This window comes from Falco naumanni, chromosome 5 (genome assembly GCF_017639655.2).
Source record: "Falco naumanni isolate bFalNau1 chromosome 5, bFalNau1.pat, whole genome shotgun sequence".
Taxonomy (NCBI): Eukaryota; Metazoa; Chordata; class Aves; order Falconiformes; family Falconidae; genus Falco; species Falco naumanni.
The window spans coordinates 75,918,573-75,934,393 of record NC_054058.1 but is presented as its reverse complement, the minus strand read 5'-3'; the positions used below and the strand labels follow the sequence as shown (position 1 = coordinate 75,934,393).

At 38.3% G+C, this 15,821-nt stretch overlaps 1 protein-coding gene across 1 annotated transcript in view; it reads right to left on the bottom strand.

Moving 5' to 3' along the window:
- LOC121088197 (gamma-secretase activating protein) overlaps positions 1-15,821 on the bottom strand; it is a 49,835-nt gene that overhangs the window by 20,485 nt on the left and 13,529 nt on the right. The window contains exons 10-19 of the mRNA XM_040593900.1: positions 15,208-15,267; positions 14,435-14,478; positions 12,125-12,210; positions 7,608-7,685; positions 5,299-5,376; positions 4,714-4,806; positions 3,211-3,428; positions 2,851-2,920; positions 2,078-2,160; positions 1,348-1,401 (exon numbers count right to left, since the gene is read on the bottom strand). Of these exons, the coding sequence (XP_040449834.1) occupies positions 1,348-1,401; positions 2,078-2,160; positions 2,851-2,920; positions 3,211-3,428; positions 4,714-4,806; positions 5,299-5,376; positions 7,608-7,685; positions 12,125-12,210; positions 14,435-14,478; positions 15,208-15,267 (864 nt within the window). The remainder of the gene's footprint in view (positions 1-1,347; positions 1,402-2,077; positions 2,161-2,850; positions 2,921-3,210; positions 3,429-4,713; positions 4,807-5,298; positions 5,377-7,607; positions 7,686-12,124; positions 12,211-14,434; positions 14,479-15,207; positions 15,268-15,821) is intronic.

Below are 15,821 nucleotides of genomic sequence, written 5' to 3'. Positions count from 1 at the left end.
CATGGTGGGTTTGTGTCACTGGAGTGGTACAAAGCAGCCAAAGCACTAAACCTTACCCTGTGTATTATCATCTTTGTCCTCACTGAAAAGTCACAGCAATTTGCAGACAAAAGTAGCAGGAAATATTTGTCTTTAGTTCAACTCTGACCTTTTCAATCTGTTTAGGTTTCAGACAGAAATAGGAAATGAGTTCCACAATCAGGAAGTATAGCTGCTAAAGGCATTTGCCCTCACGGGCTTCAGGTTCAATCTCAGCAAATTAAAGGCCTGCTAACTCTGACCTCAGTGAATTACAGGGATTATCTTGCAACAAATTTTCTCAAGATCTGATTTTCCCAGGTGTCCCAGTTCTCAGGGCAGACTTCCCAAGCAAAGCATGCAAAGCCTGATTCCCCGACAGCAGTCATGTGAGTCTGTAGCAGCACAGCTGTGATGCATTGTTGCAGAGTGAGGGAGCAGTGGGTAATTTCACTGATTTTAGAAGATTTTGTGAACAGTGAAGCTTTATGAGCTAATTATAAGCACTGGGGAGGAAACAGGCTCTCACCTCTTTAAAGTGCTACATGAAAAAATATTGTCATGTATCCAGAGCCTACTCCCACACGTTACTGGTAGTGTTGAGTCCAAGCTCTGACTCTTCCCATTAGCCTTCCACAACAAGCTGCTTATTAAAAGCTTCTTTCAGATTTTGTAGGGGAACACCTAGGAACATTTCAAGAATTACTCTAAACTGGAGCTGAGGGAGTAGAATGGAAGATGGGAAGAATCATTCATGTTTTCAACGGAAAGTACAATTTCCTACCCAAACAGCATGTGCTCTCCCCATCCAGCTCCCTGCCTTTTCCCGGCTGTGCAGGAATCCATCTAGATTTAGCTAGCCAAAGCCCTGACATCACTGAAATCACAGGATGCTCTGGACAAAACAAAGTGAGAGGGTCATGAACTATTGGTACCAATGGCAGCACAATGAATATCCCTCAAAGTGAGGGTATGTAGAGATAGATGTCTGTTGGGTCAAGTTTACCTCCAGCTAATGAAGTCAAAAAATGAAGAGGTATCAATCAAATCTAACAATAATTAATTCTTGGAGTATCTTCCCTCTTGAATGGAAGAAGTCTTTTCAGAAAGGGAAAAAAAGTATCTTTGAGCTAGCAAACATCAGTCTGAATAAAAGATACTTTGGTAAATGCATAAGCCATTTCAAACAGGTCAATCATCTGTTCACCCCTATTTTTGGATAAGGCTGTGGGGGACACTGCTTCATTAGCATTTATCACATCCCCACCCCCCAAAACAAGCAAGCTCCTAATCAGCAAATAGAAATGTGTTTTTTATATTGGAACTTACCACTAACATAGGTAAGGAAATAATGTCTGTTGCACATGTTACTCCAGGGATAGTCTAAAAATACAGACAAATTATAAGAACATAAATAATTTAGCATAAAACATGGGCCTGTTTGGGTATCCAAGTGAATCTCCATTACCCATTTCCTTCGTGAAACTAGCTAGCTAGCTAGCCAAAACTGTACATTCAGTTTTGCCAAAAAAAAAAAAAAAGTGGAAGATGTTTTCCTCATCCATCTCATTTAAAAAAAAGACAATATATTACAACAGTGTCAGATTAATTAAAATAAGCTATCTACTCTAACTATAGACTCGTGCCTAAAATTTTTTTACTTCTGCAGACTTACTCACAAATCTTAACTCTACTGATACTGTTTGTCTTGGAAATAACTGCATGGGTTTGCCGGTTAAATATATTCTGTATTTGTTATAAACCTCATACAATAAGCAATAAACTAATACCTCACTACGAAAGCAAAGATTTAATCATCCATTCCATTAAAGTAGCTGTTCTTGTTTTATAAATGCTTTTATTGTTGACAAAAAAAAGGAATCATGGAAAACACCACTAAGATTAAGACTTGACAAAATAAAACGGGCATAACGCACAGACATGGATTCAGAGCAAGTCTATGAAAAGGTAAGCATACGATCTATATTAAGAGAGAATAAAACCTCTTTAGAGCTAGACTCCCTCCAGCTATTAATTCAAGTACCAGATGTTATCTTACCCCAATCCAGTCAAGCAGTGAAGTGTAGGGCAAAATTTTATCCAGGTTTTGAGTTTCTGGACACATTCTGCAGTACAGGGAGGCTGAATGCAATGTAAAAAGTTCGTAAGGGCAAGATGGTATAAACTATTAGTTAACAAGAGTAAGATTCACAGTCAGTTCTCTATCTAAGATTTTTTTACGGATAAAATCCTGCTGCTGTCTCCGAAACACCTTCCCTCATGGTGGAACTGGTCCCATTCTGTGCACAAAAGGAGGAAGAGAAGCCCAGATGGCTGCAGGGCCAGGTCAGCTGCTTGGCTACAGCTCAGCACCGCAGGGGTCCTTTGTACAAAGGCTCAGGGCACAGGACATGCACTGACTAGGCTGAGGAATCAGCTATTAGAAGAAAGTATCATGAGGCATTAAATCCTTACAAAAAAACGGTTTGGGCTAGCCTAGAGGAGATTTGTTCCTCTGCTCCAATCTCCACTACTTATATCCCAAATATCTGAGACAGAGGCGATGCAGAATTTGCCCTCCAGTGACCTAAAATAACAATAAATCCATTTGTGTCACTAAATAGAAGCATGCATTCGAAAAGTTTTATTGCCAATCTGATTTTGAGAGTACTGATTTAGATTTAGACTACTGATACTGTGTCTAACACCACAAAATGCAAGTCAGTTAACATAAATCATAACTAGTAAGTTTGGAAAGAAAAAAGCGCCAGTCTGTGCCATTGTGGCTTTTCCTTGTCACAGCTTAAGGTATGCAGGAAAAGAAATACTTACCAATGATAAATTCTTGAATGGGATCAAAAGAATGACATGTTGACAGGTTCTCAGAAATCCACCAAATAATCTGTCAGAATGACAACAGGGGAATTCATCACATCTCTCTCTTTAAGCATGCATTGTAACAGACTATAAAACCTGTTTTCGGTAGTAACAGTTTGCATGAAGTAGTGATACAGAGATAGACGTTTGACCAATAAAGTGGTTTGGGCAGCCCAGCTGATGAGTCTCTGGCACTGCCAAAAGGTACATGTGAATCAGGACTTTCCTTCTTCAGCATTCTTCATGACCTGAACACCTTGCTTTGTATAAGACATTAGTCACTGCAAAAGAACTTAAAGGAGGTTCTCTTCCCACCTGCATTTCCAAGTCTTCTGTGTGTCGGAAGTACAACAGGGCACAATGTAGAGCTGCCAATCTTTCACTGTCTCGTTTGCTGTTCTGTAGGAACTGTAGTAAGGCACTGTCACTGATGCTCACAGCATACATGCTTCCTACATGGCAATCCAAGACCGTTGACACAAGTGGGGATCGGATGGAGATGTTTTGCAACATGTCAATTCTTGCATCCTCACCTGAAGAACATTGGTTTGAAAATAAAAAGGACTAAGGACACAAAATTTGGCTGCTACTGGTACTTCTCTTAAGACTTTCAGGTCTCCAGGAGTAAGAAACAGCCTGCTTCTTGTACTAACTGCCCTGCTATTGGGCTGAAGAGGAGGAGGAATGGTGCTGGCTGGGTAAAGGAAGTAAATGAGTAGCTGAGTCCATACTCAGTTCTCTCCTTCCCTACTGCTGAAGCACAGGTGTACAGATTTGAGGCTCCAAATGCTGTCACAGGACAAATCAGAGCACATAGGATGGAATAGAGAAGGGCATAAGGCTAGTAATAGAGATTCCACACTATAAGTTTAGCACCTGACCATACTGGTAGGGTTCAGAACTGCTCACATGCAGAATCGGGATACAAACTTGTATCGGTCAATCTCTTACCATCAATCCAACAGCTAGAACAGGAAGGTTCTGCTCATTATATGTAATGATTACTTACTGAAGCATCAATCAAAACCACTTCATCTATTCCAGTACTAAAGTTCACCACCACAATACTATACAGTAGTATTCCAGACCCTTTGCATCAGAGAAATCAGGCCCACCATATAACAGTGATGACTTCCACTCATTTCTAGTAATACTGCATTATGTATATACAACAGTTATTTAGCTTCCTGTGATGCTGCCCATGCACCAGTTCCCACTACTTACCTCTCCTTCACCCAATCAGAAGAACAGATTTCTGTTTTCAAACAAAGGACCACCACTTCCAAGAATAACTCACTTCCCATAAAGACACGTTTGTTGGAAAAGAAATAACGTGCCTCTTGGATGAGACTCTAAATCAAATTGCATCAGCCTGATCAGGTGAAGGAAACACAGATTTCCTCTCCCCACACCCTCCAAACACACACATTTAGAGCAACTCAATTGGAGGAAGGAAATGTAAAATCAAATTTACATCTCCATGTGAAATCTGAGAACAGTAGAGGACTGAGAAGCATGTGCAAAGATGAGGGAAGGGAAACTATGAAACCAAGGCAAAGAATTTCAAATTCAGTGAAAGGTCACCTTCCATTTCATAACAATCTAGAAGTATGTAATAGATGAAGTATGAAATGTCACTTCAGATTCTCTTTTTAAAATGGAAAGTGGCAAAAATGCCATTCTTGTTTTTTCAATCTCTCTCCTTCTTCAGAACACTGCAATAATGCAAACATTGAGAAACACAACTTTCACGTAAAGATATTTGAAAAAGTTTCCACCACAACAATAAAATTACTTCAAGCAGCAGTGTTACCATACCTGTCAGAAATAAACTATAGCACAGCAGGTCAGGATGCTGAATATTCAAGAGGTGCAGGAACTGGCCAGGCAAATAAGCAGCCACATAATAGTCTATTTAAAGAAATAACAGTGGTCAATATAGCACTTGTTCACTTATTTGTTTTAAGAGGCTGTTTCACATGATTCTCATCTTGGCCCACTTCTCACTGATGCAATTGATTATATCTAGGAAATATAAAAGGAGTTAATTAAAGCTGCTGTTGTATTAACACAGGAAACACTAGCAATACATTTGGGTTTCCAGGGGAGGATTCAAGAGGCTTGAGACACTCAAGAACTCAGCGGCTGATCTCCGGAGCAGATTCTGAGGCTATTTCAGAGGAAGTTGCCTAATAGTGAGGTGCTACAGTATCAAATGACAAATATAGAAGAAAAAAAACCACAAACCCATATGAAAACAAAACCCGAAGCACCAAAATAACACAACTACTTAAAGTCAAGAAAAAAAAAAACACTTTTCCTTCTAGAGAAGGGTTAGCTATTTTTCTCCCTACTAGGGACACAGAATGGCAGTCACACAGGGAAGTAACACAAGTAACCTACCAAGATTCATAAAAGCTACTTCCTTCAATTGATGAGATTCTGTTCTTTCTAGAGAAACTGTAAAAGTTTTGTTGTAACCTGGGGAAAAATAACAATACTTTTAAAAAAACCAAACAACACACACCATCTGTTAAAAGCCAAGTATGACTGTATAGCTAGAAACCAGCAGTGCCAATTCACCCAAGCAGGGATATTTTAGACTTTTACAGGCTTGTCTGCACAGACAGATTTACTTCACTCTAAACAGAATTGCTGCATACTTAGACCCGCACCCACACAATGTAGTTCTTTAGTATGCAGAAAGTGGCCACACACTGCACAGTCTGTGTTCATGTTTAAAGAAGCATTCCATCTCAGAGCAAGCTTGTGTAAAAACACCTCCCCCCCAAAAAAAACCCAAAAACCAAACCCAAATACAAATCCTTTATGTAGCTGTGCTTTGCTTTTTTGTGATCTTTCAACTGCTTTAAAGAATTTCCAGTTTGTTTATCTGCATGCCCTACTGCTGTAATTTAGTTCAGCTCTGTTTAAACATAGGCTAATTTCAGAACTGCTGTGTTTGCATGGGCTTTGCATCAGCACAGCTGTTGTTTTATTCTAGACTTACACCATACTTCTTCTGGCATTCAGTAAGAATGACATAGAGCCCTCAAACATCCGCAATCTCTGAGACTCAAAGCTGAGGATTAAAATAACTAAGGAGATAATGACTGGCCTCCGAATGTCCATGCTGCAATATCCTAATGGCTGAATGGTGTCATGATCAGGATGCTACTTAATACTGCATGAAAATTCAAGATAAGACAATATATCCACAGTTTACAGGACCACCAAGGAAACAAACAGATCATGAGCCATGCTTCAGCCACTCATCCAGGAATTTGATTCCTGACCTGAGCAGAGAAATATGCTTTATCTATGCTAAAAAAAAAAAAAAAAAAAAAAGAAAGAAAAATGAGATCTCCAAAACCAACAGCAACACTACAGATGAAAAGGAATCTAAAACAGCTTTTCACACAAGATACTGACTGATGTTTGCTTGCAATGAGTCAGTATACTCATGATTACCACTCTGTTACTTGCTAACACAAACACATGCAAACTAATACCAGGACTGCAGAATACAACTGCAACATCGTGTCTTCTGTGTTTATGCTACATCAAGCAACTGCTTTAACGGGTGGGAAGCTTCCTTTTGAGTTTACAGATGCTGCAGCACAAACTGAATTCCTTTTATGTCTCCAAAACATGGCTTATAGACCTGATATAACACTGCTTCTGTGGGTCACTTCAGGACCAGTCTTAAAATCCTCTTGTACAACTGATGAATCTTGCATGAATCCATAAACAGCTCTGCACCAAACAACTCCATTTCATGAAGGTCATTTTAGATGCAACTGGTCAGTGTCACCATATTAATCCTCAACTTCTTCTTGGTATAGATAGGGATGTACAAGGGCCATAGTCAGCTCCAAGAAACGCAACTACCCTTCAGCTACACATCAAGTACATCTGGGGAAATGCACTGTACTGTCACACCCAGAATGGACTTTCCCAATTTGTTAATGCCTTCAAGAACACAAAAATGCAGTTCATTCAATCCCACAACATTCCAGCAGCAAAGAAACATGCTTACACACACACAAAAGCAAACACTTGAACAGAGGTGTGTTGTCAATTTGAACATGGTTATTCCATACTATGCAGTTTTACAAATTGAGGAATAATTCACCTCTCTCCTCCATGTATCAAACGAGAAAGATCTTGCTAATGACAAGTTTTATTCTGATTAGAATAAAACAACATTCTTCATTCTTTTCAAGAAAAAAAAAACAGGTGCTTGAGCACCACTTAAATAGCAACTGTTCTTACAGTCAGTGGGTGTTGCACCTGTTGCTGTGAAAATGACATGTTGAACTGGAACTCTTAACACACATTCAAGCTAAGAGCTGTTGGCTATTTCCCATACAAATGCCTTATGGCATAAGTACAACACACCTGCAAGCTCCCACAGATTTCACTGATGTTTGTGCTCAGCACGCCAGAAAGCCTGGGTAGAAATAAGGGACCAAATTAATAGCCACTCACAAGGCCGCTGGTTTGAAGCCACTCGTTCAGCATCAGGCAGGAAGTCTACAGCAGGGAAGTCAATTTTGCAGCTTAAGGCAGCTGCTGTCTTTAAACACCAGCCACAGTAGTTTATTGTTTGCAGACTTCAGTAGTTACTTGTTTTGCAAGGCATTCTGTGACTTTTGCACAGCAAAGTGACATTCTCCAAAACAAAGCATAACTTCACAGTTTAATCTTACCTTTATGTAAAAAATACACGGAGTACATTATTTCATCAGGAGTATCACAGGCTAGAGTACAACACACACACAAGCCTCCTAAAAAGACAAAAAAAAACCCAAAAAAATGACTTGTGTACCTGAATACCTAGACATCCTTACACTGCACAAAACTAAAGCAAGACTGTTTGAAATTATAAACTAAAATTAATCTCTCAGAAAAGGTATTTACCTAGTGAAACACAAATTAAGAGAAAACAGAGGAGGCAATACAGCACACAATGGAAACCTGGGTTCTGACATGGCAAGTTCTTCCCTTTAGAAGTACATTTTTAGCCTCTCACAGTAAAAAAAAGAAACTGATCAAGCCTTTCTCTCCACAGACTCCTCAATCTCTAGATAATTTCTGTTCAGGGACTGTCAAATATGCACAGAACATAGTAAACCACAGTTTGTTTGCTTTCTAAGTAATTTCATATTGGCAGCAGCATAACACACTACTAGAGCTTTCTCACACTAGAAATGATAGTCACTTCTCCCCTTTATAGCCCCAAGAGCCATTAATTCCTTTTTTAGGAGACAAGTCAGTCCTTAGCACAAACTTATTTCAGCCAAGGTACTTTGTGCAGGAAAGCTCCCTGCTCCCAGCCTAATTTTAAATCAGACTGATATTATTTTGACTCCACTGTATGACAGCCCTCCCTCCATTTCTTATAAAATTAATCCACTTACTCTGATGCTTTGGCATTCATGTTAGAAACAGCTTTCAAACCACATTATCCCCAATATAGTTGCAAAAAATGAGCCACAATTATGACCATTCACCTTTAACCTTTACTGAAAGTTTATCACTTAAAAAAAAAGAAAGAAAAAGGTAATACTAACACAGATACTGCTGCTCTGTAAAAATATAAAGGTGTATGTATACAAAGTATACAGAAAAAGACACAATATGGAAAAAGCACAAACACAAAAAAAGCACAGCTACCAAGGTATTATACTTGGTTAAATGCCTCATACTTCAGACCGCAAGGCTGTACCATAGCCACGATACAGATACAGCTGAGGCATTTCACACTTCTGGGGAAAGTAAATACTTTCTTCTGAGATGCAATTTTTTTCCCCCTGCTTATCCTTAGCTGATTGAATATTGTTTGATACAGTTTTGCTTGGATATTTGAGTCATTTAGACAATAGACAGGGCATTTTGCCAGAGCACTTGGCATCTTTCAGAATACACATAATTTTTAAAGTAGCAGCATCAGGACACATAAGGAAGACTGGAACAGCTCCAGCAAACCACAATGCTGTTTTATTATCAACAGCTCCCAACACTGCAAATTTCTTTCTTGTATGCTGGAGGCTAGTGTATACACTGTTCTATAAATCGTGGAACATGCAAGTGAGTCTGTTCAGATTGACATGTCAGTGGGTAATATATGCAAGCTGATCACAAAAACAGTGGCTATGAGGGACTATTAATAGCATGTGCATCTTTCAACTCTAGATACTGATCCCAATGTCAACAAACTGACCTATGAACAACAGAAAATACCAAATGGTGCTTCATTAATACAGACAGAAACAAGACAGACACAGATCAGCAATTACCCAAGCAATGTTACACCTGATACCATCTTGGCGATCACATTAGAGCAGCCAGAGACCGAGAACATAAAATAAGTTTCTTTCCTACCATTACCAGTGCTCTCTGCAAATTAAGAGCTGGGTTGTGCTGATGTAGGGAAAGCTTGTTATCCTATTGCATCTACATGGTAAGCGTTTCATGTGAAGGTAGAACCAGATCTTCCACACTATCCTTTTCAAAATAATTTGCAAACAGTAAGAGCTGTAGTTAAATGCCACAAGATTAGAAGACTCACATGAAGATATACTTGGATGAACCCTTATCTTTTCAGAAATAAAAGGGAAAAAAGACCTCAATGACAACAAAGTTTTTCTTAAAAAAAAAAGGAGGCATTTAAAAAGTAAGCTCTACTCATACAGGGTAACTGCAAGTTACTAACATTCAACAGAATTAGGGAAACAATTACAACTCTGCCACTTGATAAATAAACATTGTATCACTGAAAATTTTTTTGGTAAGAGTCACCTATGAAGACATGAAGTTTTCCCTAAGAAACCTGGAAACTTTGACTTAAAATTCCTCATTTCTATTCATGCAGAAGTGTAAGGTATAAGCCTGTACCAGTGTCTCCAAATGGCATCCATGTGTCACAATCCAAACACAACATTGCACCAGGGCATTTTGTCTAAACGTACTGGCTTAGGAGTGACTTGCCTTATCTAACTTCAGTCATCCAAACATCTCTCATTTAAACGCCTATAGAGCAAATGAAGAAATATGAATAGAAGCAACCATCCTCTTGAGATGCCTATTTCTCTCTATAAATATAGTCCAGATGCTTAACTTTTAGGCAGGTTAAGTTAGGTGACAGTAATCCAGGGTTTATATCATCTTACTGCCTGCACTTTTTTTAATACTGAGCAAATTTAATGAAAAGTACTTCTAAAGAGCTAAAAGAAAACATAAGAGCCCAATGTTGTTTAAATAACCACTTAATTCTGGACATACAAAGTTAATTTTGAGATTACAACTGCTTCATCTCAGCTAATCTAGAAGTACATAGTGGCTTTTATCTGCAGTCTGTGCTGAGTGTGAGGAACAGTGCTACTTTTCTGCTGCTGCGGAAGTTTGAGAAAGGAAGAGTGATCTCATTCAGCGTTCAGGTTGGCAGTAGCCAATAACAGTTTTATGAAATGGGAAATTACATGGAATATTTAATTTTGAAGTTAAGGCAATTAATCTTTGCCATAGATGTCCGAATGGTACAAATAGGGATATTGGCAACAATACTTGCAGTGTGCTAGCAGTTCCACAGAAGGCATAGTCTGCACCTAAAACAGCTTGTAGTCCAGTTTTGTGTACCACCGCAAACAAGGGGCACAAAAGGGAACTTCAGTGTAATTATCCACATTGTTCTTTGACAGGTCAAAACCATTTGCTCCAAACTGTTACTCGAAATGGGTTGTGCAAAGTAGTCCTCCATTTCAAACAACATTCAATGAAAAGCCACATACGTTTAGTAATTGTCAAATTATGCGTTTTACATTATGCACAATAAAAAGCGCATGTGAAAGGTTCCACACAGAATTTATATACTGTGTTGGCAGATGGAAAAGAACATTTTACTTCAAGGTAACCAAACAACAGTCTTGCTGGAGGAAGACTTGAGTTTCGTTGTAAAGTAAAAGAAGGTGCTTCAATCTGAATAAACCCTAGAGAAATATAGGTTTAAAAGGAAACATATATATACACAAATCAGTAACATTTTCCATTATTGGACAGGCTATTTGTATAAGAAATAAGTCTGTCTTGCTAACAGAGAAAAAGTAGCCTCCTAATCTACATTTGGTAGAAATGCAGCTTGGCTTTCTCTTATTTCTAATTCATTCCCTTTAATCTCTGTAAGCATATTGTCTGCATCCATAAGAAAAAAAAATAATCCATGTAAGGAACCTATATTTCACTTGATTTGCATTAATGGTCACTTCAATGCAACTGGCAAATACCTCAGCAATTTGCCTGTGTGTATACAGCACACCTTAAGTGAGATGTAAAGCCACTTCTGCAACATGTCACATCCCTATACAACTCTGTAGACTATTCAAAGGTTAATCAGATACCATCTCTGCTTGGCAGTATGGCCTAATTTAGAAGCTGAGAATGCAGGCATCTGTGATGAACAGATGCCTCTTGAGACCAGTATTTAATTTAAAAAAAAAAGCAGCTTATGGTATGCATTAGGATGCAGGGAGACTCCTAAATCCTCAAGGTTTAAGAAACATTTTAGGTTTAGGTTTAAGGAATCATATATATACTAAACTAATGGACATTCTAGGTATCACATGCTAACAGCAATATGAAGCTCTTCAAATCTTAGCACATACTCCATTTACACATGCCCACTCTGTAACACAAATTATATACTATGTTGGATACCCAGACAACAGAACTCGCCAAAACCTTCCTTGAATTTACCTTCTAACGTTTTTGGTCAGCTTTAACATTAAATTGCTCAAATATATTACACAACCATGCTTTGGTACCACCTGCATTCTGAAACCAGCAGAAGATGCTAGTGTGCTTAGACTGAGACATTTCGCCAATTGAGTGCATGATATCAGTTCTCTGAAGTTGGGCTACCAGAAAATTTGTGTGACTTTTATTGTTGATGTTCATATAATAAAAACCCTAGGTGCTCTTCAGCTCAACTTCAAATGCAGCTTTCATAGAGTAAAACAACTTAATGAGAAAAATAGTGCACAGTTGCCCTTTCCCTCTCTGCACAGTTACCTGTCAAGTACACACCAAAGGAATAAAAGTCTCACACTCACACAAAAAGTACAAATATATATATAACATCTTACAAAGAAATTTAGTAATCAGTTGTGATTACAATGTATGATAATTACTAGTGGAGATCATTTTGACAATACTTGCATTTATCCATTACCTGCTTTACTTGTAAAAACCTGAAGATTCAAAGATTTAGATGCAACATCTTGGTCTTGACAGTAATCGCATCCAAAATTTACAAGTCTACAAGCACACAAAGAACACTAAATAAATCACTTCTTCATCCACAGAGATTCATCACAACATAAAGATCACAACAGTCACTATGTAATCAAAACACAGAAATTTTAATCAAACGTTCTCTAATGCAAGTTAAATCAGGCTTTAACCGATCTACTCCACGGTAGTCAGAAATCAGAATCCCAAGACTGCACACCTATCAGAAGCCAACAATTCTGATTACACTTGCAACCTTCATATTCACTTACTGCAGCATTGTCCAACAATTCATATACTTTGAAGTGAGAGCAAGTTCAAACATTTATCATACCTGAGAACTCAAAGGCTTTGCAGCCTAACTACCATTCTTCTGCCTGTAAAGCTACATTTTAATCTGCAATTAGGCACACTAATTTCAGCAGAAATATTCAAAAAGAAAAGCACAAAATCACGTTCACATGGAACTTGTTAAACCATGACATTCTTTTTCAATCTTGTGCTGCACCTGTGCTTTAATGGTTTTACATATTGTCCTGGTTTCAGCTGGGATGGAGTTAACTTTCTTCTTGGTAGCTCGGGCAGTGCTGTGTTTTGGCTCTGATGTGAGAACAATGTTGATAACCCACTGGTGTCTTTAGTTGTTGCTGGGTGATGTTTGTACTAAATCAGGGATTTTTCGGTTCCTTAGTCCCAGCCAGCCAGAGGGCTGGAGGGGCACAGGAGGCTGGGAGGGGACGCGGCCAGGATGGGTGGCCTGTGCTGGCCAAGGAGGTATTCCATGCCAGGTGACGTTATGCTGAGTATATAAACTGGGGGAAGAAGAAGGAAGGGGGGACATTTGGCATTATGGCGTCTGTCTTCCCAAGTAACCATTAGGCATGACGGAGCCCGGCTTCCCTGGGGATGGCTGAACCTGCCTGCCCATGGGCAGTGGTGAATGAATTCCTCGCTTTGCTTGCGTGCACAGCTTTTGCTTTACCCTTTTTCTCCACCTTTCCATTCTAATAATTATTATTATTGTTATTATTGTTGTTCTTATCTCGTTATTCTGTTTAAATTAAATTGTTCTTATCTCAACTCTCAGGTTTTACATTCCTTTCTGATTCTCCTCCCCATCCCTCCGGGTTGGGGGGAGTGAGCAAGTGGCTGCATGGTGCTTGGCTGCAGGCTGGGGTTAAACCACGACACCTATCTTTATAATCTACAAGTTCTATTTTTGCCATGCAGAACATGCAACAGAAGATTGTAGTCAGGCTGCTTTGGATTTTTTTGTTGTTTTGGGGTTTTGTTTGTTTGTTTCTGGTTGGTTTGGTTTTTTCCAAAAAGGATTTTGATCCTGTAGGGATTTTTCTCCCAGATCTTCTGCAATAATTTTGAAAAAAATTATTATAGCATTGAAGCTCTCACGAGACTAGGATTTTTTCAGTACTAACTGCAAGAGGATAACACGGCTTGGGGCAATCTGCATGTGCAGTAGCACCACACTGAGCCTTCCGTATAGCGCAGAAACATTCTGAGCCACAGTTTGGGCAGGACAGAACTCAACTACCTTGAGTTATTGATATCAGATCTAGTAGCTTTGGCCTCTCTTTTTATTCACAAAGAGAAACAGGCCCTTTTGTAAATTCAACTGAAGATAGATGAGGAAGAAATGAATTGTGACAGAGCCAGACCATCCTGACTAGTTTTTCCTCAGTCAAAAGGCAGCCTTAAGGAGACAAGCTCAGATGCACAGAAGACACAGAAGATTCAGACAAATCTTAGCCTTTGGAAGCACAGGGTGCCTAGAAATAGCATTTTGGAAGAGAACAGAGTCTCATAGGCTATAAAAAGGAGCTACTGGTCTGGTTAACTGCCCAATAAAACATGTAACAGCAATCAAAAAAAGAGAGCTTCCCTTGATAGGAATTTTGACATCACCACTACAACATGTGCAAGATTAAAACAAATTAATTTAAATAGGTACAGAACACTCAGAGGGTTTAACCTATAGCTAGCTCTTCAGACAATTTTTTAAAATGGCACCAAAAAGCAGTCAAGGATTAAGTTACATTTTACAGTTAGCCATGATGAAAATGACAGCAACTGGAGGTTTGGACACAGCGTTCATATTATTCTTATGTTCCAGTACCATGTAGGCAACTGCAAACAAAGATACTGTGGTATGGACAAATTTTACTTAAGTTTGTAAAACATGACTCTATATAATAAAAGGAAAGCAATACAAAACATAAAAAACCCAACTTACTTAAATTGTGTATCATTTACAGGAATATCCAAGTGTGATTCCAGCTGTTAATCAAAAACGAAAACAAACCTGTTATTTAGTGAGGTCAGTATACTATGATTAATACTTCAGACAAGTAAAATGTGTTGAACTCACATTTCACCAAATCCAATATTTTAACAAAGTTCATTTATCCTCCTCTAATCCTTACAGTCACCTCAAAACCCATAAAATAGATTCTTTAAAAAAAATAATAAAATAAAATAAAAGAAGTTGTGAGATATTTAACCTCCTGCATTAGAATAAATTTCAGCCACCGGGACAGAAGTCTAGTAACAGTTACATGTTCAACAGTTGTAATTTTTATGTTCCGTTCTCTGTATTTTTGTCACAACAGATTTTCCTGCCTCACTTAAAATCAACACAAAATTAGTACATGGTTTCTTTGTCCAGTGCATTTGATAACCCTGCTTTCAGTACTTGGGTATAAGATCAGTATAATGTCATGAATGTCACTTACTTCTAGGTAATCTAGTGACAAGCTGTGCAATTCCACTGAAGTTACCTTACTGTGGCACAATCTGAATCTGACTGAATATAATCTTGAAAAAGAATAATAATAATAATAATAAACCAACAAAAAAACCAAAAAGAATATGGAAAAACAAAACCCAGTTTTCCTCTGCAGAAGTTCCAAAAATAAAAGACACTGAAACAGATCTCTGTATCAGTGCCTAGCAGACACAATTACATCCCACCCAAAAACATAGTATAATAAAATAGTCATGACTTACTATTGAGTTAAAATTTTCATCGGGATAAAACTGGACACATTTTAAAGTACTCTTTGATTCCTGGAATTAAGAGGATTTTTTTTAACTGATAAAATAGAAAGCATATTATATAGGTTGAAAAGTGACTGGATACTCCACACCACCCTCCACACTCACCCCCCCTTTGCTAACAGATATGCAAAAGTTAGGGGACAAAAGACAACTCTAAAAACCACATATAACTCCCCTACAATAGCACTATGACATGCTTCCTTCCTGTCCCAGATCATTATCTGCCCATCATCTGTAATTTTGTGGGCCCTCTCTTAAAGCAGAGCATTATTACATGGCTCACACAGACACATTCTATAAAGTGGAAAAAAAAAAAAGTTTTCCATAACTACCTCTATGGCAAAAGGAACCGTATCTTATTTTGGTCAGTTCAAAAAGGGTATTTCCGAAACAAAAATAGGAATATGTTTCTCCACCACAGTCCATTTACTCTTATTTCCTAACACTTGGATTTTTTCTGGTGGCTAAGTTAATAAAAGTCAATTTTCATTTACTTAGAACACATCAAGTGCAAATAGACCCTCAGACAAAAAAATAATACAAATCCAAAGAGTTTCAGCATT